This window comes from Mauremys reevesii, linkage group 6 (genome assembly GCF_016161935.1).
Source record: "Mauremys reevesii isolate NIE-2019 linkage group 6, ASM1616193v1, whole genome shotgun sequence".
NCBI lineage: Eukaryota > Metazoa > Chordata > Testudines > Geoemydidae > Mauremys > Mauremys reevesii.
The window spans coordinates 103,152,585-103,176,319 of NC_052628.1; the positions used below are offsets into that span (position 1 = coordinate 103,152,585).

Here is a 23,735-nt window from a genome sequence, read left to right on the forward strand (position 1 = left end):
CACAAATTTTATATGCAAAATACAAATGATCCAATTACCAGGAGACCATAAAATCCCATTTCCTGTTCAAGGGACCCAGTCCCAAATACTGTAAAACTAACCAATACAAGATTATTCAATCCAAAACTCACTGCATTTGTCAGTTGCTGTAAAATATAGATTATATTGCTAAAATGCAAACCTGCATCTGTAAATCTACAACAGCACATAATCACCATGCCCCAGAACATCAAAGAGATCAGCCATTTCAATTCTATTCTATTCATACATGTGTTCTACTCAACCTCCATTACATTAATTGGGTGAAATTCACGTCTGTGCAGAGAGTGAGAACAAGGCCCAGGCATGACTTAAATAGGGTTAAAGTTCTCAAGATAGGGCTTAAGTGGGATATAAGTGTTGCATAGGCCTTGTTCTTACTCTTCTTTGTGGTTGTTTTTCCACCCCTTCTGAGCAAGAAAGGTAATGAATAATGGTTACTGAGGTTACATTTCTTGAATACAATGGAGGAAATCCTGGACCCATTTGAGGCTGTCTTCAGAAACAGACCACCTTTGCATAGACACGCCTGCTCTACCTAGGTGTGCAGCATAATGGAGCTGCTTTGCCGAAATGATCACTTTTGGCTGGTGTTGGATTACAGATCACTTTGAGTGCAGGGGTAATGAAATGTTATCCTCATTATATGAGTAAAGGGCAGCAGAACTGTACTTAGCCTGATCCAATTGAGGGGTTCCCCTTAAATTGAACCTGGCTTGCTAAGCCAGGGGTAGGGATGCCAAATCCCAGTGAAGGAGGGAGAAGGTGGGGACAGGTGTTCCTACCTGGTGGTGTGGGCTCTGCCTAAGGAGTCCTAGCCACCCTTTGACCCTCTCTTTCCACTGTTTAAAGACAATGTAGTCTAATCTGGTCTGAGTCTCTGCTTTGTTCAGTGACCACTAGCGCTGAAATCACTGATAACCAGGTGCTAAGCATCAGACCTTGGGTGGGACAGTGTGGCAGTGAAAAAAAGGTTGCACAGACTGTACTAGCTGTGAGGTCCCCACTGAGAGATGGGTTAAGTGTTGGAATCTCAGGATGTGAGGTTGGAGCAGAGAGAGCAGCAGAGTGAACGATGGTGCAGCAGCCAATGGTGACAGAGTGAACAGCAGCAGCAACCACGAACCAATGGCAATGTTGGTGCCAGCCCTGGCACGTGGCCAGAGTCAGAACGGGCACAATGAGAGTCCCTGAAAATGTTACATTTCTTCTGGGACTATTAGGTTCTCAATAGTTGAACACATCTTTATGAACCTTATTCAACGTAAGAATTGCCATACTGGGTCAGACCAAAGGTCCATCTAGCCCAGTACCCTGTCTTCCGACGGTGGCCAATGCCAGGTGCTGCAGAGGGAAAGAAGAGAACAGGTAATCATCACGTGATCTAGCCCATCGCCCATTCCCAGCTTTGGGCAAACAAGAGGCTAGAGACACCATCTGTCTTTTCAACAGATTTTGCAATCTAAAGCAGATTCACCCAAGGATAGCTCAGTGGTTTGAGTATTGGCCTGCTAAACCCAGGGTTATGAGTTCAATCCTTGAGGGGACCAGTTGGGGATTTAGTTGGGGATTAGTCCTGCTTTGAGCAGTGGGTTGGGCTAGATGATCTCCTGAGGTCTCTTCCAACCCATATAATCTAAGATTCTATGAATCTATATGCTGGACATGGACATGAGAGAAGCAATTTGCCACAAATAAGCAGAACAACTTTAACATTTCTACCTTTTTTGTATGACTCTCAGGGCCAAATGTTTAACAGACCTCCTTAAAGGCTTCCTCAACATTTGTAGGCAGATTTATTTGCATGGCAAATTGGTCAGTTACATGTAGTTTCTGGATTTGTATAAGACTTTGTGCAAATGCTGAGGTTTGGCCCTAAAAGATCTGTTAGCTAGCACTCAAACATGAAATTAAAACCTACTTCTAAAGCAGATAGGTAATTTATTTACTTGCTTTGAATTCCTGAGAGTGACAAACACACAAGCAACCCTGAACTGTGCAGGTCATGGCCTCAGACAGGCAGTGAGCTGGTGAAAAAAAAAAAAGAAAAAAAATATTTAAGAAAGCACATAATCACAGGAAGAATTAAATTACACAGTTTTTGGAGGGAGTAACTAAAACTGGGCTAATGAAACAGAGTCATTTAGACAAACATGCAGACCTGGTTGGATGGTCTCTACACTATGCTGTTTAAGACCCTCTAACAAGACTTTCCAGAGCTTGGCATTTATACCTGGGAAAAGGAAGAGTTCTGATCTTAGGTTGAAATAATCCTGGGAAATGTAGTTCAGCAAGTGACTACAAGCGTTTTAATTAGCTGAATTGCAGCATCAAGTCTGTTTATTATCCTGAGCTACAATGTCTCAGAACTACCCTAGCATAAGAGATCTCATTTTCCTTCTGCCTTTGAAGAACAAAAATTAGGGCACTGACAAACATTTTGCATCAGATTTTCAAAAGGCTACAATGGTGGGAGCAGGCAGGTATGGAGCACTTTTGAAAGTCTGACCACGTCATTAAAGCACCCAAATGGGAACTGAGCTCTTGAAAATGTGGCAACAGGGGATCAATTCTGCTACAGCACACACACTTTTAGTATCTTATTTGTAAACTTTCCCACTGAAGTCAAGGGGACGACTTGTGGAATAAAAGTACTGCTCAGTGAAAGTAAAAAAAGAGAGGAAGCCAGCCTTTAGTGCACAGAATGTGCCTTTTCTAGTTTGGAGGTTATTTATTGTTCCAAGGAAGCACAATCTATGTAGAGTTTAAAAAAAACAAAAAACACACCCACCACACACAACCAAATTTGGGCTAAGCCAGGAGCTAAGTAAATTCAAATCTTACAAATAATTTTGCTGGTAAGACATAGCAGCACTACTTATCCCATCCAAAAAAAGAAATTTCAAGGAGGCAATCTTTCATTTCATTTCGTATGAAATGTCGTCCAAAGGACTTATGGAAATAAAGATCTCAAAAGCAAGTGAAACCTGGAGTGATTCTCCCCAACCCCTTAACCTTGTATCTGATATGGACAAAGTGAATCACTTCATGTTAATTTGCTGCTGAAAGAATCCCTTCTGCAGATAGGGGTCTGGCACCACATGTACTCTCACAATATCAAAGTGGCCAAGGACAGTCATTTACTGTTTGCCAAAGGTGCCATTATCAGTGAGACTGCCTTGGAAGGAAGTAGGGGCTGGATGTAGACTAGGGCTGAGATACAGCGCTTGCCATGAGGTGCAAAAAAAAAAAAAAAAAAAAAAAAAAAAAAGAGATCGGACAAGGAAAACTACAAAAATATAGTTGTTTCTGACATGCTGCATTTAAAGTAGTGTAAGAACAAAGCATTGTAACAGGGTTTACTCACCACTCTGCACTTCCTCATGGCCAGGCATGGCATCACAGTGACTTGTGGGGTAGCAGCCTTTGTCAACAGTCACTGGGGCTGTGGTGGTTTTTTTCAGCTGACTGTGCCCTGGCTGGAGGGATGAGTTTTAGCCAATTCCTTCCAGGGTCAGCTCTCCAAACGAAAGTTTAAAACTATCTTAACAGAAATAAAAAGCTTCCACCCTCTCCACAGCTCATCTTCAGCGAGCTCACATTCAGCCTGTAGCCCCCTCGCTGGGGTCAGCTACCCTTGTACACCACTTCCTTGGGGCTGGTAGGGGAATCCAGTCCCCATCTCTATTCTGGGTTACAGCCCAGGGCCCTGTAGTACACAGCTAAGTCAAATCCTCTACCCATATGGCAGTTTTCCCTGCACTATTTCCTTCCTTCCTTCCTTTCTCACCTCTTTTCTTTCCTTCCCTTCCCTTCTAGGTCTCCCAATCTATTCCCTGGTTATTCAGAAGGCCTCCTTGCTCACTCAAGGCCCTGCAGGCATCTTCTGACTCCCAGCATTCTCTTTCCTCCAGCCCTTCCTCAGCTGGGCCCACTCAGTAGTTAAACCTGGAATCACCTAAATTCTCTCAGGTGGGGCCCATTCTGTAATCAGGGCTGGCTTAGTCAGGGGCTCTCTATTATCATCTCAGAGCTCTGGATGATCTCTGAGGGTTGATCTCTCTCTCTTTCGCTGTATATATACATATATATGAATTTTATTGTCAGGCTCTGTCTCTGACCCTCTTACACTAATCTCTGTAACTGATTTCTACACTGGATTATCTGGATTCTTCTAATGATATTGGACCAGCCAATGGTGCCATGCTGCATTCCAAGAGCTGAGGATCTGGCCCATTGTTCTCATGTTGGGTTAGACTCTGCAAACCTTATGTTGACTAGTACAATACCCCACAAGCAAGCCCCGTTGAAATCATTGCTAGGAGAGTGAGGTATTACTCAGCATGCGTAGGGGTGGCAGAATCTTGGCTATTATGTCTAACTATTCTTTCTACACGTAGCAATGTAAATTAAAAGCTGCTTTCTAAATATTACCCTTTTAAAAGTAGATTTTCTCCCTGTCTATTGCAGCTGCCATCTTGTCCTTAAGATGCAGCATGTTACAGTCACTGTGTTTTCTCTGTTGTGGAAAATTTCTATTTGTTCAGTCTTTGGGCCCAATTCTGAAATGTGCTGAGCACCCACTAGTTCAGTGGGAGATCAGGGTGCTCAGGACCTTGCAGGAAGCAGTTAGTGCCTCTCAGGGTTAAGCCCTTTCTTTGATGTTTTTCCTTGACCTGAATGAAAACAAATCTAGACTGAAGAGTATATTTTATTCTGTGAGTATGAGCATGAAAAACATCGTTCCCGTGACTTGGAATCACCTTTGCCATAGCCTGTGGTGGTTCTTTACCTTATGTAAGTTTTTGTGTTTAGGTAACAACTGTAGCACCTCTGCCTTGTCTAAGTATGTCCTTCTGCTTGTACGTCAGTCTGTGTTGTGATCCTGTGTCATATCAGCGCACCTACATTTTCTCATACATTATACAAAGAAGTATCTGACAGATGTTCAAGGAGCAGATTTACACCACACAGATTTATACATGGAGAGAATTGATTAATTCTGACTTGTATATTTAGTATATGTTTTTGAAAGTCATAAAATTTCAACATAGAAGATAGTTTAACATTTTATTATTTTGCAAATGTCAATTGCATACATGCTGCAATTATCTGTGCATTTAACCATCACCAGCATGAATACACAGTCAAGTAATTGAAAACAATCACCCTGCTAGGTATGAAATTGTTCTTTAATGAAAGGAGTTGTGCTGAATGGTTGCACATTGTCAGAAGTTCAGACGAATATAGGCCAAGATGGGTTTGTATTTTAGACAAAAAGCTCCGCCAGGTTGGAAAGCCCCTCAAGGAAAATTAGGATTAAAGGGGTTTATTTGATGGCCCTTACTTGTTATCTAGCACTGTTTTGGTCTAAGCTGTAGGAGTAAGGGAAATATAGAAGATAATTATTTAGACCTAGTTGGAAGATCTGTTATTTTCTAAAAGGTATTTATGGACTGGACAGCCCAACAGCGTTTGGCATTTCATAAAACCTCTAGCTTTATGAAACAGTTTTTATGATGGTGGCAGGACAATAAATATAACAGTGTCTAACAGAATGAAGAAAACATCCTCCCCAAAACAAAAATGGCAGAATAGTAAACTGGGTTCTTTGTATATATATATACAGGGATGAACATGAAGAAAAAAGACACTAAAAACTGTGAAAAAAACCCACCACAGGAAAAATATGTTCTTGATTTCTGTGTTTTTTGACAGGTGGGATATGAATTTGCTCCATGGTTAAGAATTGAAAACAGATCCAAAAATCAGGTGTGCTTCTTCCAGGTCCAGTTATAAAGTAGCCAAAATCTCATGAGTGGGTCTAAATATGTGATGGTTTTTTCTCATGAAAAGAGTCAGCCCTGGCCTTGCTGACTTTCTTGGTTTCCTGTAGATGCCAACAGACTTGGCAACAACAGTCTATTTGGATGATTTACATCTGCTTTTTCTATTGTATGTTTTTCCCAGGTTAGTCATTACTGACAGGGAGTTTATATAAAGCCTCTGAAGATAGCATGTAGAAGTGAAGAGTTAAAATGGCCTGCTTGAAGAGAAGTTACATCAAGTTGCTTCCATGCTTTGGCTGGACCAATATTTTAGAACATAAGAAAGGTTATACTGGGTCAGACCAAAGGTCCATCCAGCCCAGTATCCTGTCTACCAACAGTGGCCAATGCCAGGTGCCCCAGAGGGAGTGAACCTAACAGGTAATGATCAAGTGATCTCTCTCCTGCCATCCATCTCTACTCTCTGACAAACAGAGGATAGGGACATTAATGGATTTAATGTTTACAATTTAGATATTTTACTTTGACAGAATGGGCAGGAAAAATTTACTTGCTAACCTCTAGTGTTTTCATTAGATCAACACCCCCCCCCCCCCACCCAGCAGGTCCTCCAAGCTTGGGAAATATAGAAAAAACCATGATGCTACTTGTTTGTATTATAGTGTAATATACCACATTTTTCAATTCTGTGTGGCACGTTATCGAATGCAATAAAGTAAGGGATCCTATCTGGGTTAGCCTCACTACATATCGGTTTTACAATTTTGACATCAAACTGATTTACCTTGGTGCTTCAGAACAGCCAGCGTGCACTCTGCTTGATCTTTCATTTAGACTTAGGAAAGGAAAAGTGGTCAGACAAAAGGATAAAATAAGATGGCATGGATATGGAATTGACAATTTTGCCATTAGTCAAACAAGCATCATTTTGTTCATGGCCATGCACATACATTGTGCTTCTGTGCAGAAGACAACGACTATGTATTCATAGAATCATAGAATATCAGGGTTAGAAAGGACCTCAGGAGGTCATCTAGTCCAACCCCCTGTTCAAAGCAGGACCAATTCCCAACTAAATCATACCAGCCAGGGCTTTGGCAAGCCTGACCTTAAAAACCTCTAAGGAAGGAGATTCCACCACCTCCCTAGGTAACCCATTCCAGTGCTTCACCACCCTCCTAAGGAAAAACTTTTTCACAATATCCAACCTAAACCTCCCCCACTGCAACCTGAGACCATTACTCCTTGTTCTGTCATCTGCTACCACTGAGAACAGTCTAGATCCATCGTCTTTGGAACCCCCTTTCAGGTAGTTGAAATTAGCTATCAAATCCCCCCTCATTCTTCTCTTCTGCAGACTAAACAATCCCAGTTCCCTCAGCCTCTCTTATAAGTCATGTGCTCCAGCCTCCTAATCACTTTTGTTGCCCTCCGCTGGACTCTTTCCAAATTGGGGCCCAAAACTGGACACAGTACTCCAGATGAGGCCTCATCAATGTCAAATAGAGGTGAATGATCACGTCCCTCGATCTGATGGCAATGCCCCTACTTATACAGCCCAAAATGCCGTTAGCCTCCTTGGCAACAAGGGCACACTGTAAACTCATATCCAGCTTCTCGTCCACTGTAACCCCTAGGTCCTTTTCTGCAGAACTACTTTCTAGCCATTCGGTCCCTAGTCTGTAATAGAGAATGGGATTCTTCCGTCCTAAGTGCAGGACTCTGCACTTGTCCTTGTTGAACTTCATCAAGTGTATTTTGGCCCAACCCTCTAATTTGTCTAAGTCCCTCTGTATCCTATCCCTACCCTCCAGCGTATCTACCACTCCTCCCAGTTTAGTGTCATCTGCAAGCTTGCTGAGAGTGAAGTCCAGACCATCCTCCAGATCATTAATGGAGATATTGAACAAAACTGGCCCCAGGACCAACCCTTGGGGCACACCACTTCAAACTGGCTGCCAACTAGACATGGAGTCATTGATCACTACCTGTTGAGCCTGACGATCTAGCCAGCTTTTTATCCACCTTATAGTCCATTCATCCAGCCCACACTTCTTTAACTTGCTGGCAAGAATACTGTGGGAGACCGTATCAAAAGCTTTGCTAAAGTCAAGGAATAACACATCCACTGCTTTCCCCTCATCCACAGACCCAGTTATCTCCTCATAGAAGGCAATTAGATTAGTCAGGCATGACTTGCCCTTGGTGAATCCATGCTGACTGTTCCTGATCACTTTCCCCTCCTCTAAGTGCTTCAGAATTGATTCCTTGAGGACCTGCTCCATGATTTTTCCAGGGACTGAGGTGAGGCTGACTGGCCTGTAGTTCCCCGGATCCTCCTTGTTCCCTTTTTTAAAGATGGGAACTACATTAGCCTTTTTCCAGTCATCCAGGAATTGTGGATGACCTTCTTAAATTATAGAAATTAATGTATGATATATCGCCTGTATGTATGTGGATCCAACATGAGTTAACAGGATTGTGTATTGTCATGGGTGGTTACACACACACACAGAGGAGGAAACGTGGTAAAAGAACTAGAAAATAGCAAGAAAAACAGAAAGAAAAACTCTGAAACCTCCAAGAAGGAAAATCTTATAAATAGATAATGATCAAAGAAACATTCTACAAACAAATACCTAAATTCAGAGACATAAAGGAAAGACACAGCAGTCTACGTAGGACCCTCAACAAACTTCAGTCTCAAGGTTCCACACAAAGAAAAGAACGGTAGAGACATCATCATGACCACCAGATGTTTGCTGCATGTTTGCCTCATACGGCTCTTCTCCACTGAAATCTTGTCTCAGCTCTGTACCATGCTTCACTTCCAGCAGAACAAAGTGAACAAAGAGAGCTTGGAGCTTCTGAAGAAAATGAGCGGAAATTTCCCCTCACAATGCAAAAATGAAAGGGTAGCTTTCAAGCCCACACAGGATGTTGTCCAACTTCAAGTGTCCCAGAAGGAGAATGCCAAGGTGGCAACCCAAGAGATCCTTCAAGAGATCTTCAACATCTTTAGCAAAAACCTCACCCGAAGTGCCTGGGATGGGACTTCCATAGTCAGGTTCCAAAATAGCTGAGGTGTTGCTTGATGCTCACCACCACCATCCGGCTCTGGGTGGAAGGAGAACTCACGTGAATGCACCTCTGAACTCTGGGTCTTCACAGACCAAGGACAACAACTGTGAGTGTGGTGCAGCAGAGGGAAAGGGGAGTGATGTGTTACATTTGTTGTCAGACTTTCATGACATGAGGTGAGAAAGTGAGGAAAAGGATGCTGCTGAACATACTCAAATCGTGGTTGTGTTTTTTCCCAAATTAATGTTTGGTTCCTTTTCCCTTCTTATTCAGTTTTCTTTGCTACAGATTTAGTGCTTGCTTAGAGGCACCCAGGGTGCCGAGATTACTGTGTGGGTGCTGGAGCCAGTTCTGTGCTGTATTGTTGAGGAACCCCTAGATATTGAACTTAGCCCTTGTTGCTGCTGACTCCACCTACCAGAAGGGTTACATACTATTGTTTCTTTACCCTAGGTACTCTGATAAGACATTTTATTTTGTAACAATTAAGATGGTTTAGTGAACCAGGAGAGAGAGTAAAATCCCAGACTTGAATCCAAATGACTTGAACTACATTACGTTACATTACATTACACTCACAAAACCTATGTAGATAATCACCAGTGGCTTTTTCTGAGAATACAGCTTGGGTTAGTCTAGATAGCCTACTTTAACTGGACAGTATTTCAGCCATATTTTAAAAATATAGTATCAGGGCTGCTCTTTGTAACTCTTTAAATGGCTTAAATTGGAAGATCTTTTCCTAGATACATTTTTGTATAATATGCTAATGATTTGAATATGGAAATCTTAATTTGTTTGCCTGCTGGTTCATTGCTATTTAGAACTCTGCAAATGCAGATAAATTTACTTAAAATCCAGAATTCAGAAAGTGACTGATCCAAAGAACATTGAAGTCAGTGGAAGTCATTTAGTGGTTTTTAGATTGGGCCCTAAATGATTCAGATTTTACTAAATTCAGCAAAAATGATTCAGCCAGAGCAATACATTATTCATTTTTCCCTGAGCTAGATTGTGCCTCTCCTGTGCCATGCTCAGGTCTTGCCATGAAAAGGATCTCACAGTTCAAAGAACACTGCAGAAAATTTTGTCACCAGAAGTGAGACAGTTAGAAGGTTATAGAACAGCGTGACTTTTTACACTGTCTGAGCATAAAGTGCTTTCACTGGATTTCAAACTCAGTTACAGAACAATTTATTATGATACACCATCCTACAAAATATCACTGAACACTTCACCATGACGTAATAAATTCACACCTGCATAGTGATGGGTTTGTGTTACTGCACTAGACTGTACATGCATGCATGCATATTAGCTCATGACTTGGTAAAGCTAAGCTTTTCTGCGTCTGCCTATGGTGGTTATATAGTGGTTGTTACAATGCTAGGTGGATATTTAATCTATACACAGAAGCATAATTGCGAAGGGGCAAAATTCAGGCTTGCAAAAGAGTACATTATAAGTCCACTAAAGGCTATTGTTGAACACTAGAAAGGAGCAGGAAAGTAAAGGTGTCCAACAAATTGTACAGTTTCAGTACTAATTTGCTAATAGTTAATTGCTACTCAGGACCCAGGGGGACCGCACTGAGGTTACTCAATTAGGGCAAACTGCAAAGAATGGGGCAAACAATCCTTAAAGCTCATGGATGTTCCAATTCTTAGATTTACCAAACCAGCACAAACAGCTTTTACAATTACTTATTGGTTGCACAGAAGCCAAAACACTGTTCCCTTATTGCAACCCAGCCTAGGGCTTCCACCAGACACCCAAGTCAAATATGATGAGGATTACTGAAAATCGTATTCATCATAAGAAAGTTCTACCAATCCCGAAATTTTGGACACATTACCTGCCAGGTAAATGAATATTTCAGATCTTACCCAAATACATGCTTACATCCAATTCTTATTAACTAAACTAAAATTTATTAAAAAAGAAGAGAGAGTATTGGTTAAAATATCAGTATACATACAGACACGAGTACAGTTTTGAGATCAGTTTCACAGTAGAGATGGTGAGCTTTGGACTTGCAAAGAGTTCTTTCAGAATTAGTACATAGGTAATAGTCCAGTGTTCATATTCAGGGTGATCCAGGTTGGACTGGAGATCTCAGTCTTACAACATAAGCTTCCCCTGCATAAACCATCAATCAGATCCGAGAGGAAAGGAGCAGATGACAAGAGTTTTTATATAGTTTTCTAGCAGCCACTTGACCATACTGTCCTGGGTGAACAATAGGCTTTTGAAGTAACCTTCTATTTCCTGAGCATCACCAGTAATTAACTACATGCATTAACATAAGGCAATTATCCATTAAGCAGTTCTTGACGTTTGTCGTAAATTGTACATGGAGACATACAGACAATGATATTAATTCACCCAAGATTCATCTAAATGTAAATATTCCCTTTTGATCTCTGAATCAATAGCTATAGTGACAGAGAGGAACTGTCTTGTTTACATGGCTAATATCTAACAAGATAGAAGTAAACACATACAACTAGTATTACCTCTAATTCTCTAAAAATACAGGTTTGCATTTCAAAGTTCAAAGTTCTAGCCTATCTAACATGGAATGGCCCTAATTACCATTTACATGCTTTTCTAACATGTCTCTGAAGGTTGAATCTGGGTCATTTAGCCTGGGAGCTGCTTAACCCTTTCTGCCCATTTGTCACATCAATCATTGCACGTTTGCGCCACAGCTAGTCGCAGGTCTGTTGTATTTGTGGAAGATGTTCACCTCACAAAAGTTTAATAAATTTTAGCACAAATTAGCACTGCAAAATTGTACTACTAGATGTGCTTTATTTACTATTTCCTCAGTCACCAAGTCAGGGAGCAGAAACACCACCATGTGACTTCAGTGTCCAAAACGACACCATCAATTACAGTGTACAGAATAGTTGAAGTGAACACTTCACAGAGAACTCGTTGGCTGAATATTGTTTATTCAGATAACTTGACAAATGGTGACGGCTGATTAACAAATAGATTTGAAGAAATCAGAAGGAGGCATGGCCAGTGCATGCTGTGCTTCTGCTATTTTCAGCTGGCTCTTGGTCACATTAGATGTGAAGAACCGGTAACGGTCTCCAATGTGACCTGTGGCTGGGGTGAGGATCGGATAAGAGAAGTACAGCAAAATAAGTTTTCCTCAGACTGGTTGCAGTAGTTACGACCCAAGCCCCAACAAATAGAGTTCACTGAGAATTCATACTGAATCCGATGGGGGACATCTGAACAGAGAACTTACAGGATCACAAAAAAATTACTCAGGGGAGCTTTGGAGAAGGGGCAAGGGTCAATTTTTGGACCTACAGAAGATGAAGTCCTTCACTAGCACATCTGTAATTTTTTGATTCAACCGTCTTCTCTTTGTCTTGTGTTCTTTTAGGACATAGAAGGTCAAGATTAATAGAATCCTCAGCTCAGATAGAGAGAAGTGATAATCACATGATCTTCTTTGTTTGGAGGATGTTTAACACAAATACATTCATACCCATTATCTGCCAGCTGTAAGAGTACCCACTAGAGACAGTCTCCTATCATATAAAAGGAGATCTGGACAGGAGAGAGTTTTCTCTATCCCATGAAAATTTTGGGAATAAGATTTTTGTTTGACTCATGTGAGATTTCAACTTTGTGAACTACAAATCCCCAAAAGTTTTGGATTGGGTCAGGTGAAATATAGTTTCCAAGTGTTTAATTTTGAATATGTCCTTTAAAAAGAAAAGTAAGTGTAAATTAATGTAAATTTTTAAATGAAGTCATCTTGACCAAAGAAACAATACCGAAATTTTTAAAAAGTGAAAAATGGACTGTTGACCACTTTGAAACATTTTTCCAGAAATGAGAAATGAATCAAAACTGACCCTTTCGTATTCCTTGGAGTTTGAGAACCAACCTTTTCTGACAAACACATTTCATTGAAAAATGGACGTGCTCTAGTGTTAACATTCTGTGAACATGACTCATGTCATGTGATGGGGTTCAGGAAATACAGTTAAGTCTCTTACCAGCATTACAGGCAATGCTTCTTCCTGTTGCTATCACTTCCTTCAGAACCAATACATTAAATTTTGCCCCTTTGATACTTTACCCTCAACTCCCCATCCAAATTCAGTACAAGCCACATGCAGTGAGACCAGAACATGTTCCAGTTTTCTATAGCTGGAAAAATGCAAAGTGAAAAATTGCAAATTACATTTTGAATGAGAAGATAATATGACAATTTTTAGCTCTCCTTCTCTGCCATTATATTCAGAGTATGCCGAGAAAATACCAATAAGTGGACTTGAATCAAGTCTGTAATGTGGCATTTTTAGATGAAAATGAATAGTTTTATTGCAAAAGATCACTGAAATTAACGTACACAGGTCTACATTGTACATTGAAAATATCCTGTGCATTTTGATAAAGATTTCCTTGAATGGAACTGACATTGTGTGCACGACTGAAATAACCTCATCGGAGTATTAAAGGAGAGTGAAAGTGAGAGCATGCCATTAAATCAACCTCAAAATCCTCTGTGCAAGATTCTACTTTTATTTAATTTTGTTTTTCTATTTTAGGTTTCACATCTGAGACTCTATAATCTTATCTTTATCAAACCAGTTTGCTCTCTCACTTTAACAATCAAGGATCCTTGATGGTTGGCTTTATACTTCATCTCAGGGGAGTGCAGCACTGCCTGTGAGAAACCTTATCTGAAAACCACAGGACATTTATTTTACCTCTATCTCATCTCCGTATTTTGCCTTTAATGGCTGTCATTGGACAGTGGAGATTAGCTGGTTCTGAGCTTTGACTTCATCAGTGCGTCAGTAAAAGCTGATCATAAGGAGAAAGTATTTTATTAAAAAAAACAAACATACTTACAAGTAACAGCTGAACCACACAAAGGCCTAGAGTGAATGATGCCAGCTTCTGTCTCCTCTTCCTTAGCCCTAGAAATACATATTGGTGTCTGTTTCCTGAAAGAACCATTGTGAGATCATTGAAACAGTAATTGTGGAGAGAGGGAGAATGTTCTATTTATCCGGTGACAGGAGGAGTTAGCCCATGTTTCATCACAATGAGTTGATATACCATATTGTAGCTACCAGATGAGATGAGTTCAGCCCATCACCAGGGTAACCTCAGGTACCAGACTGTTCAGAAGATTGTCAATACTTTTTGCTATCTGTCTCAAAATCAACCTGCAGAGGCAGTGTTGAGAATGCACAAATTAACAGATACAAAAAAGTTACACAGGAAACTATCATTATAGTTGGCCTGGAGTTGCCACCCTCCCAAGACTCAGTCGTTCTCCTCATTCCCTCCCACCCCCGACTCCCATCCATTAACAGGGAGCTTCTATGTCCATCCCACCTACCCAGGTTTGTGGATAAAAATTAGGCACAAGATAAAGTCCAAAAAAAATCCTCCAATTGATAATATAATAGACACATGTTATTACTTAGAAGTGTGATGGAGAATAACATTTTTTGTGAAGCTTCAGATTAGATAGGATGGTGTCAGGTAAGAGGAGGATGGATAGAGAAGTAGTCACGCAAAGGGCTCTAAGCTATAGATCTAAGTAAATAGTAAGTTATTTTACAACTGAAAATGCAAAGTGCCAAAAAAAAAAAAAAACACAAGAGGCAGGTGGGCGGGGAAGAAGCTCCCTGGTTGGGAGCTTCTTGAATGTGTACAGGGTCTTATGGGAGTGTAAGGATGGGGGGGTAGAATTTCACTGAAAATAATCCTTCCTTCTTCCCTTCCTTTGTTGTTTGCACTGGACCAACTTCTGTGGGTGAGAGAGAAGCTTTGGAGCCACACAGAGGTCTTCTTCAATTCTGGGAAAGGTACTCTGAGGGACACAGCTAAATGCAAGGTGTAACAGATTGTTTAGTTGTTAGCATGTATTGTAAGAGCCCATTCAAGGTAGAGTGGCTCGTTAACACCTCTGCAGTCATAGGACAAAAAGAGGGGGTTAGTGGGTTACAGATTATTGTAGTAAATCATAAACCCAGTCTCTCTCTTAAGTCCATGATTTTTAGAGTCTAGCAAAGTGATAAATTTAAACTCCCAGGCTCATCTTCTGAAAGTGTTGCTCAGCTTTACTTTGAGGATGAGGACTGAGAGGTCACAAAGAGTGATCGCTTTGTGAAAAGTGTTCACCCACAGGTGATGTGGTGGTTTTGTTGTATTGTTTTCCTGTGTGAGTTCATTCAAGAGCATAGTGATTGTCTCGTTTCACCCTCATAATTGTTATCAGGGCAGTTAGTGCAGTATACCACATGTTGTGATAGGCATGTGTAGGATCTATGGGTCTTGAAAGGTGTGTTGGAGAGGCTCTTGATTATTGTAGTGTTAGGTAAAAAGCAAGTCCTACTCACCTCTCCAGCACCCGAGTTTGTGCGGAGTTGGTATAAGGCTCAGAGATCTGTCAGAGACCAGACAACAATTCGTTGATCAACGGGCTCACACCACCCTTAGCTTAAGAGCCAAGCTTTGGAGTAAGTGTGGCAAGTTTATTAGGGGTGAGCATCAATGTTTATACACAGAAGTAAACAAAGTGATTAACAGATCATAATGGTCATGCATAATCAAACAAGATTCTACAGGATAAAACAGGTTAAAATGCAAATTGGAGAAGACAAAAACGGGAGATGGCTACTTATTGGGAGGGGAAGGGTCATGAGTAGTTCGCAGGTCAAAACCTTTGATTAAAAGTTTCAGTCAGAGACATGTAGTCTGAGTTAAGTTTCAGTTCATAAAGAGTTCAGACTCAACATTCCTCCATTTGTAGCTATTGGAATAACTATTTACCAACAGCTACACCCCATTTTAAGGAGCCAAGGGATTTCAGCCTGGGCCAACTCGAAGAGAGTAAGGCCTTTGGCTGAAGTAGAAAAAGAATAAACTGACCCACATGAGTTTATGAGGGAGGGAACACACTGAATACAGCAACACAGTATTATAAGGATTACTATGGCCCCAACAATACCCACCAAGAGGTTTTTAACCCACCCAAATCCAGGCAACCAATTCCATAAGGCTCCCCACCAATCATAAGGTGGCTGGCCAGAGGAGTAGTTCTTAGCCATTTCCCTTAGATGTTTGGTACATTGAAAAGTGTCAGGGTAGGTGTCGTTTACAAAAACACAGCATTCTTCATTTATGAGGGCATGTAGCGGGCCGGTGTGGCTCCCCTCCTCCCCGGAGAGGGTTGAGCCCCGGATACAGGAAGGGGCGGGGCTACAGCGTGGTGAGCCCGCCCCTCAGAGGGTCAGGCGCCGACCCGGAAGAATAAAAGCCGGGCTTCCCAGCTCAGTCAGCTCTCAGCCACCGGAGAGAGCAGACCTGCCTGAGGGAGCTCCTACCGAAGGAACCACGGGAGCCCCGAGCGACTGCCTGAACTGGACGGAGAGCACCCTACCTCGCTCCTGGGAAGACCAGCCGGAGCTCCCCCGCGCCACCTACGACGAGGAGCCCGGGGGAGCGCCCCAGCTGTCGTGCTGTTACCCCGAGGAGCCCCCGGTTTGGCCGGACTTTCCTACAAGCCTACCAGACCTACCTCCCAGCCCGGGCGGGGACGAGCCCATGCAGTGGGACTTCCCGGGGCCAGACGCCGTGGACCAGGTAGGGCAAGAGGGGGATAGTGGAAGTGGCCCGGGGGCAGCTGACCTCAGTCAGGCTGCTGACCAGACTGAACCTATGTCAGTGTGTTGCGGTCAGGATCCCCACTGACCGCCAGCGGTGACGACCGCTGCATAGGGCCCCGGGCCGGGACACAGTGGAGTGGGTGGGCCTGTGTCCCCCCTGCCACCCCACTCACGGGTGGCAGCCGTCCCCCTCTACCTACTAGCTCAGCCTGCCACAAGAGGCCTGAGCCCTTGTACTGTTTGCTACTGGCTCAGCCTGCCACAAGAGGCCTGAGCCCCTGTACTGTTTGCTACTGGCTCAGCCTGCCACAAGAGGCCTGAGCCCTTATACTGTTCGCTACTGGCTCAGCCTGCCCCAAGAGGCCTGAGCCCTTATACTGTTTGCTACTAGCTCAGCCTGCCACAAGAGGCCTGGGCCCTTATACTGTTTGCTACTGGCTCAGCCTGCCACAAGAGGCCTGAGCCCCTGTACTGTTTGCTACTGGCTCAGCCTGCCACAAGAGGCCTGAGCCCTTATACTGTTTGCTACTAGCTCAGCCTGCCACAAGAGGCCTGAGCCCTTATACTGTTTGCTACTGGCTCAGCCTGCCACAAGAGGCCTGAGCCCTTATACTGTTCGCTACTAGCTCAGCCTGCCACAAGAGGCCTGAGCCCCTGTACTGTTTGCTACTGGCTCAGCCTGCTACAAGAGGCCTGAGCCCTTATACGGTTTGCTACTAGCTCAGCCTGCCACAAGAGGCCTGAGCCCTTATACTGTCTGCTACTGGCAGCCTGCCACAAGAGGCCTGCCCTTATACTGGTTGTCGCCCAGCCCCTGATCCAGAGGGTCTGGGCCTTTGACAGCCTGACAGCCAAAGGACTGAGCCCCAACTGACTCTGTCTTCATTTACCTCGCCTTAAAGGGACAGGACAGAGCACCCCCTGTGAGACCAGCGGGCCGGTGTGGCTCCCCTCCTCCCCTCAGAGGGTTGAGCCCCGGACCCACCTGTTACAAGTGGCACCTGACCAGGGACCTTAGATCCCTTGCCCCTGTGAGAAGGGGCCGGCGAGAGGGCGGCGGACCGCCCCTCTGAGCCAGGAAGATGGAGACTGACCGGCTGTTCCAGCTGCTGGTGGAAAGCCAGGAGCGGCAACAGGCAGCTCAGCTCCTGCAGCAGCAGCAGCAGCATGCCGCCCAGCTGGAACAGCAGCGGCAGCGAGACGCGGCCCAGCTGCAGCAGCAGCAACAGCAACAGGTAGCTCAGCTAGAGCAGCAACAGCAGCTGGTGCAGCAGCTTGGGATCCAGCTGCAGCACCTCCTCGGGCCCGCCCCCCGCCCCGCTGAATGGCCCGCAGGGGAGGGCACGGGGGGGGGTCCGCGTCTGGCGACCCCCCTGCGTCTGACCAAGATGGGCCCAGAGGACGACCCGGAGGCCTTCTTGGTCACTTTCGAGCGGGTGGCCCTCGTGGCGGGGTGGGCAAGAGACCAGTGGGCCACCTTGCTGGCCCCCTATTTGACCGGGACGGCCCAAGCAGCCTACCGGGGGCTGGCGACCGAAGAAGCCCGCGACTACGACCGCGTGAAGGCTGCAGTCCTAGACGCTTTGGACATTAGCCCGGAGACGTTTAGGCAGCGGTTCAGGCGACATACCTACCCGGCGGGAGCCCGTCCCCGGATGGTGGCCCAGACCCTGAAGGAGGCCTGCCGTAGGTGGCTGCAGCCAGACGTCAGGACGGCAGAGGAGGTCACCGAGCAGGTGGTGTTGGAGCAGTTTGTTCACACCCTGCCGGCCAAAGGCCGGGCCTGGGTACTCCGCCACCGACCGACGACCTTAGCGGACGCCGTCGCACTCATGGAGGGTTTCCTGGCTGCTGAAGCCTCGATAGGGCCCACCTGCCGGTCACCTACCTCGGATGAGAAAAGGGCGTCGAACATGCCCCACCCACGAGGCCCAGACCACGGGCCGGGACCCCGACAGGAAACCCCGACTCCACGCTGGGAAGCAGCTCCCCGGCTGACTACCCCGGCCTTCACCCAGGGAGCGCCCAGAACAAGCCTTCCCCGGAGTGGACGCCCTGAGCTCGGTCCCTGCTTTAGATGTGGGAAAGCAGGCCATGTACAACGAGACTGTCCCGAGATGGATTGCAGTTTCGGGCAGGTTTACGTAGGCGGAGGCCCCCAAGCTGATAATCCCGGTGACGGTTGAGAACCAGACCACACAGGCCCTGATCGATTCGGGGTGCGGCCAGACGTTGGTCCGCCAAACTCTGGGACCACCGGCCGACCCCCGTCTGACGCCGATACAATTACAGTGCATCCATGGGGATGTCCGACCTTACCCGAGTGCCTGGGCCCAGCTAACGGTGGGAGGCATTACCCCTGGCCCCCGGCCTGGCCTATCCGGTAATTCTGGGGCGAGATTGGCCCTCATTTGAAGAGGTCCTCCGGGCAACGCCGGGGTTGGCTGCTGAACCCCGGGGACCTCCGCCTGAGGCGGGGCAGACTGATGAGGAGACTGAGGGAGAAGACCAAGAACGTCAGGGGCCGCCGGGGCCATCTCCACAGAACCTCGCGGACTTTTGGCGACCAACGGTCGGACCCGACACTTAGCCGAGCCTACAACCAACTTGCGGCTCCATAGTGGACTCGTGGATCGGCTCTACCGCATCGACCGAGACCCGCGCACCCGGGAACCTGTGACGCAATTGCTGGTACCCCGTTGTCACCGCAGGGCCGTGATGCAGTTGGCCCACGATGTGCCCGCCGCCGGGCATCTGGGGCAAGAAAAGACCCTCGCCCGAATCCTGGCGCGGTTCTTTTGGCCCGGTATCCATCAAGAGGTGAAGCAATATTGTACCTCCTGTCCCGAGTGTCAGCTGGCCGCACCGCCTCGGGTATCCAGGGCCCCCTTAGTCCCTATGCCAGTCATCGAGACCCCCTTTGAGCGGGTCGCCATGGACCTGATAGGTCCACTTCCCCGAAGCGCGGCCGGCTTCCAGTATGTCCTCGTCCTCGTGGACTACGCCTCCCGCTTCCCCGAGGCCGTTCCCCTGCGGAGCATCACCGCCCGGACCATTGCGGGGGAACTGATGAAGATTTTTTCCCGAGTAGGGTTGCCTAGGGAGATCCTAACGGACCAGGGCACTAACTTCACGTCCCGGCTGCTCCAACAGGTCTGCAAGCTCCTGGGGGTGCAACAGCTGCGTACGTCAGTATACCACCCGCAGACCGACGGGTTGGTAGAGCGGTTTAACCGCACCCTTAAGGACATGCTAAGAAAATTTCCCCCCGAGGAGTTGCGGCACTGGGACCAGTTCCTACCACCCCTGCTGCTAGCCATCCGGGAGGTTCCGCAAGCCTCAACCAAGTTCTCCCCCTTTGAACTGTTGTACGGGCGGAGACCCCGCGGACTTCTAGATTTGATGCGGGAAACATGGGAGGAGTCGGCCTCCCCAACCCAAGGCCTCCTCCAGTATGTCCACCAATTACGGGAATACCTAACTCAGGCCGGGACAGTAGCCAGGGAGAATTTGCGGGCAGCCCAGGCGAAGCAGGAGCGGAACTATAACCAGGAGGCACGAGCCCGGAGGTTCGCTCCTGGGGACCGGGTCCTACTGCTTCTACCCTCCAGCGAGTCGAAGCTGTTGGCCCGTTGGCAGGGGCCCTATGAGGTGGTGCGGCAAGTGGGACCCGTGACATACGAAATCCGCCAACCCAACCGACGGAAGAAGCTCCAGGTCTACCACATCAACCTGCTAAAGCCATGGTGTGACCGAGAGGGCCTACTGATCGACCCTTGCCCGCCTGAGCCCGAACTGGGCCCGGACACCGCCGAGACAAGGGCTGTGGAGGAACCCCCGATAGGCCCCTCGCTCACAGCAGAGCAGCGTAAGCAGGCTACATGTCTCCTGCAGGCTTTCCAAAAAACCTTCACGGCCATCCCGGGGTATACCACCCGGGCCTGTCACACGATTCTGACCGAGCCAGGGAAAACGATCAGGGAGACCACCCGGCCTTTGCCTTACCGGATGCGGCAGGAGGTAGAAGAAGAGGTCCGAACCATGTTGGCCTTGGGAGTCATCGAGCCTTCCTGCAGTGAATGGCGCAGCCCGGTGGTGCTGGTCCCCAAACCCGATTTTGTATAGACTTCCGCGCCATCTCGCGGTTTGACGCCTATCCGATGCCCAGGGTGGACGAACTCCTGGGCCGCCTGGGAAGCCCAATTTATTACCACCCTGGACCTGAGCAAAGGGTATTGGCAGATCCCACTTGAGAGAAAACGGCCTTTGCTACCCTCAGGCCTTTATCAATTTAATCGAATGCCGTTCGGCCTCCATGGGGCCTGCGACCTTCCAGCGGTTGATGGACCACCTCTTGCGGCCCCACCAGGCGCCTACTTGGATGACGTGGTAATCTACAGCCGCCACTGGGAAGATCACCTCAACCGCGGTCCTACGAACCTTGCGAGAGGCAGGGTTGACCGCCAACCCTAAGAAATGTAGGATCGCATGGCAGGAGACCACCTATCTGGGCTACACGGTGGGAGGAGGACAAATCAGACCCCTGGTGGGCAAGGTACAGGCCCTTGCGGACTGCCCCACACCCACGACGAAGCGCCAAGTGCGGCAGTTCCTGGGGCTCGCCGGGTATTATCGGCGGTTTATTCCGCAATTCGCCTCAATTGCCGCACCCCTAACTGAGCTCCTCACGAAAAATAGCCCCCGACAGGTGCGCTGGACGGCCGAATGCGAGGTGGCCTTCCAGACCCTGAAGGACCGCCTTTGCCAGGAACCAGTCCTGTACAGCCCGGACTTCGACAAGCCGTTTATTCTACAGACAGACGCGTCTAAGACCGGCGTAGGGGCGGTCCTGTCGCAAGAAGTGGAGGGGGGGGGACCATCCAGTGATATACCTCAGCCGGAAACTATTCCCCCGCGAGCGAAACTATTCCGTGGTCGAGAAAGAAGCCCTAGCGGTGAAGTGGGCCTGTGATGCCCTCCGTTTCTTCCTCCTAGGCGCCCCCTTCACCCTCGTCACGGACCATGCACCCCTCCAATGGTTGATGAGGATGAAGGATAATAACCCCCGGATCATGCGGTGGTACCTAGCCCTACAGCCCTATGCCTTTACCATCCGGCATCGGGCGGGCAAGGACCACGCAAATGCCGACTTCCTGTCCCGCCTGGAGGAGATGGAAGGACCTGGCCCCAAGGTATGGGAGCCAGGCTTGAGGGGGGGGGAATGTAGCGGGCCGGTGTGGCTCCCCTCCTCCCCGGAGAGGGTTGAGCCCCGGATACAGGAAGGGGTGGGGCTACAGCGTGGTGAGCCCGCCCCTCAGAGGGTCAGGCGCCGACCCGGAAGAATAAAAGCCGGGCTTCCCAGCTCAGTCAGCTCTCAGCCACCGGAGAGAGCAGACCTGCCTGAGGGAGCTCCTACCGAAGGAACCACGGGAGCCCCGAGCGACTGCCTGAACTGGACGGAGAGCACCCTACCTCGCTCCTGGGAAGACCAGCCGGAGCTCCCCCGCGCCACCTACGACGAGGAGCCCGGGGGAGCGCCCCAGCTGTCGTGCTGTTACCCCAAGGAGCCCCCGGTTTGGCCGGACTTTCCTACAAGCCTACCAGACCTACCTCCCAGCCCGGGCGGGGACGAGCCCATGCAGTGGGACTTCCCGGGGCCAGACGCCGTGGACCAGGTAGGGCAAGAGGGGGATAGTGGAAGTGGCCCGGGGGCAGCTGACCTCAGTCAGGCTGCTGACCAGACTGAACCTATGTCAGTGTGTTGCGGTCAGGATCCCCACTGACCGCCAGCGGTGACGACCGCTGCATAGGGCCCCGGGCCGGGACACAGTGGAGTGGGTGGGCCTGTGTCCCCCCTGCCACCCCACTCACGGGTGGCAGCCGTCCCCCTCTACCTACTAGCTCAGCCTGCCACAAGAGGCCTGAGCCCTTGTACTGTTTGCTACTGGCTCAGCCTGCCACAAGAGGCCTGAGCCCCTGTACTGTTTGCTACTGGCTCAGCCTGCCACAAGAGGCCTGAGCCCTTATACTGTTCGCTACTAGCTCAGCCTGCCACAAGAGGCCTGAGCCCTTGTACTGTTTGCTACTGGCTCAGCCTGCCACAAGAGGCCTGAGCCCCTGTACTGTTTGCTACTGGCTCAGCCTGCCACAAGAGGCCTGGGCCCTTATACTGTTTGCTACTGGCTCAGCCTGCCACAAGAGGCCTGAGCCCCTGTACTGTTTGCTACTGGCTCAGCCTGCCACAAGAGGCCTGAGCCCTTATACTGTTCGCTACTAGCTCAGCCTGCCACAAGAGGCCTGAGCCCCTGTACTGTTTGCTACTGGCTCAGCCTGCCCCAAGAGGCCTGAGCCCTTATACTGTTTGCTACTAGCTCAGCCTGCCACAAGAGGCCTGAGCCCCTGTACTGTTTGCTACTGGCTCAGCCTGCCCCAAGAGGCCTGAGCCCTTATACTGTTTGCTACTAGCTCAGCCTGCCACAAGAGGCCTGAGCCCCTGTACTGTTTGCTACTGGCTCAGCCTGCCACAAGAGGCCTGAGCCCCTGTACTGTTTGCTACTGGCTCAGCCTGCCACAAGAGGCCTGAGCCCCTGTACTGTTTGCTACTGGCTCAGCCTGCCACAAGAGGCCTGAGCCCTTATACTGTTTGCTACTAGCTCAGCCTGCCACAAGAGGCCTGAGCCCCTGTACTGTTTGCTACTGGCTCAGCCTGCTACAAGAGGCCTGAGCCCTTATACGGTTTGCTACTAGCTCAGCCTGCCACAAGAGGCCTGAGCCCTTATACTGTCTGCTACTGGCAGCCTGCCACAAGAGGCCTGCCCTTATACTGGTTGTCGCCCAGCCCCTGATCCAGAGGGTCTGGGCCTTTGACAGCCTGACAGCCAAAGGACTGAGCCCCAACTGACTCTGTCTTCATTTACCTCGCCTTAAAGGGACAGGACAGAGCACCCCCTGTGAGACCAGCGGGCCGGTGTGGCTCCCCTCCTCCCCTCAGAGGGTTGAGCCCCGGACCCCCCTGTTACAGGGCACAAGTCCCTCCTTGGGCTGCTAACATTCTGTCTAAAGCCATTCGGTTTTGCAAAGCTAACTGGCGCAGCTGGGACATTTCTCCGGCCTGATTCTCAAATAGGGTCGCAGTCTCATTGGTTAAAGATTCTAGTAGTCCCTGTAG

At 47.8% G+C, this 23,735-nt stretch overlaps 2 protein-coding genes across 9 annotated transcripts in view; one reads left to right on the top strand and one right to left on the bottom strand.

Moving 5' to 3' along the window:
- Positions 1-23,735, bottom strand: part of TYRP1 (tyrosinase related protein 1) — a 201,386-nt gene that overhangs the window by 121,828 nt on the left and 55,823 nt on the right. For 4 of the 8 annotated variants that reach the window (XM_039544315.1, XM_039544318.1, XM_039544316.1 and 1 more), the window contains exon 1: positions 3,407-3,898. Coding sequence is in view for 4 of the 8 variants with exons in the window: in XM_039544314.1 (XP_039400248.1) it covers positions 3,407-3,439 (33 nt within the window). In the remaining 4 variants the exon portion in view is untranslated. Of the gene's footprint in view, positions 1-3,406; positions 3,948-23,735 lie in introns of those variants that run through there. The other 4 variants (XM_039544314.1, XM_039544312.1, XM_039544313.1 and 1 more) reach the window with 4 other exon arrangements.
- On the top strand, positions 8,573-8,911 carry LOC120407300 (interferon beta-like). The gene has a single exon (XM_039542809.1). The coding sequence runs from the start codon at positions 8,573-8,575 to the stop codon at positions 8,909-8,911; it is 339 nt and encodes a 112-aa protein (XP_039398743.1).

What these genes read in the sequence shown, in the direction of transcription:
- LOC120407300 (XM_039542809.1), top strand. Translation starts at nt 8,573, where the DNA reads ATGACCACCAGATGTTTGCTGCATGTTTGCCTCATACGGCTCTTCTCC.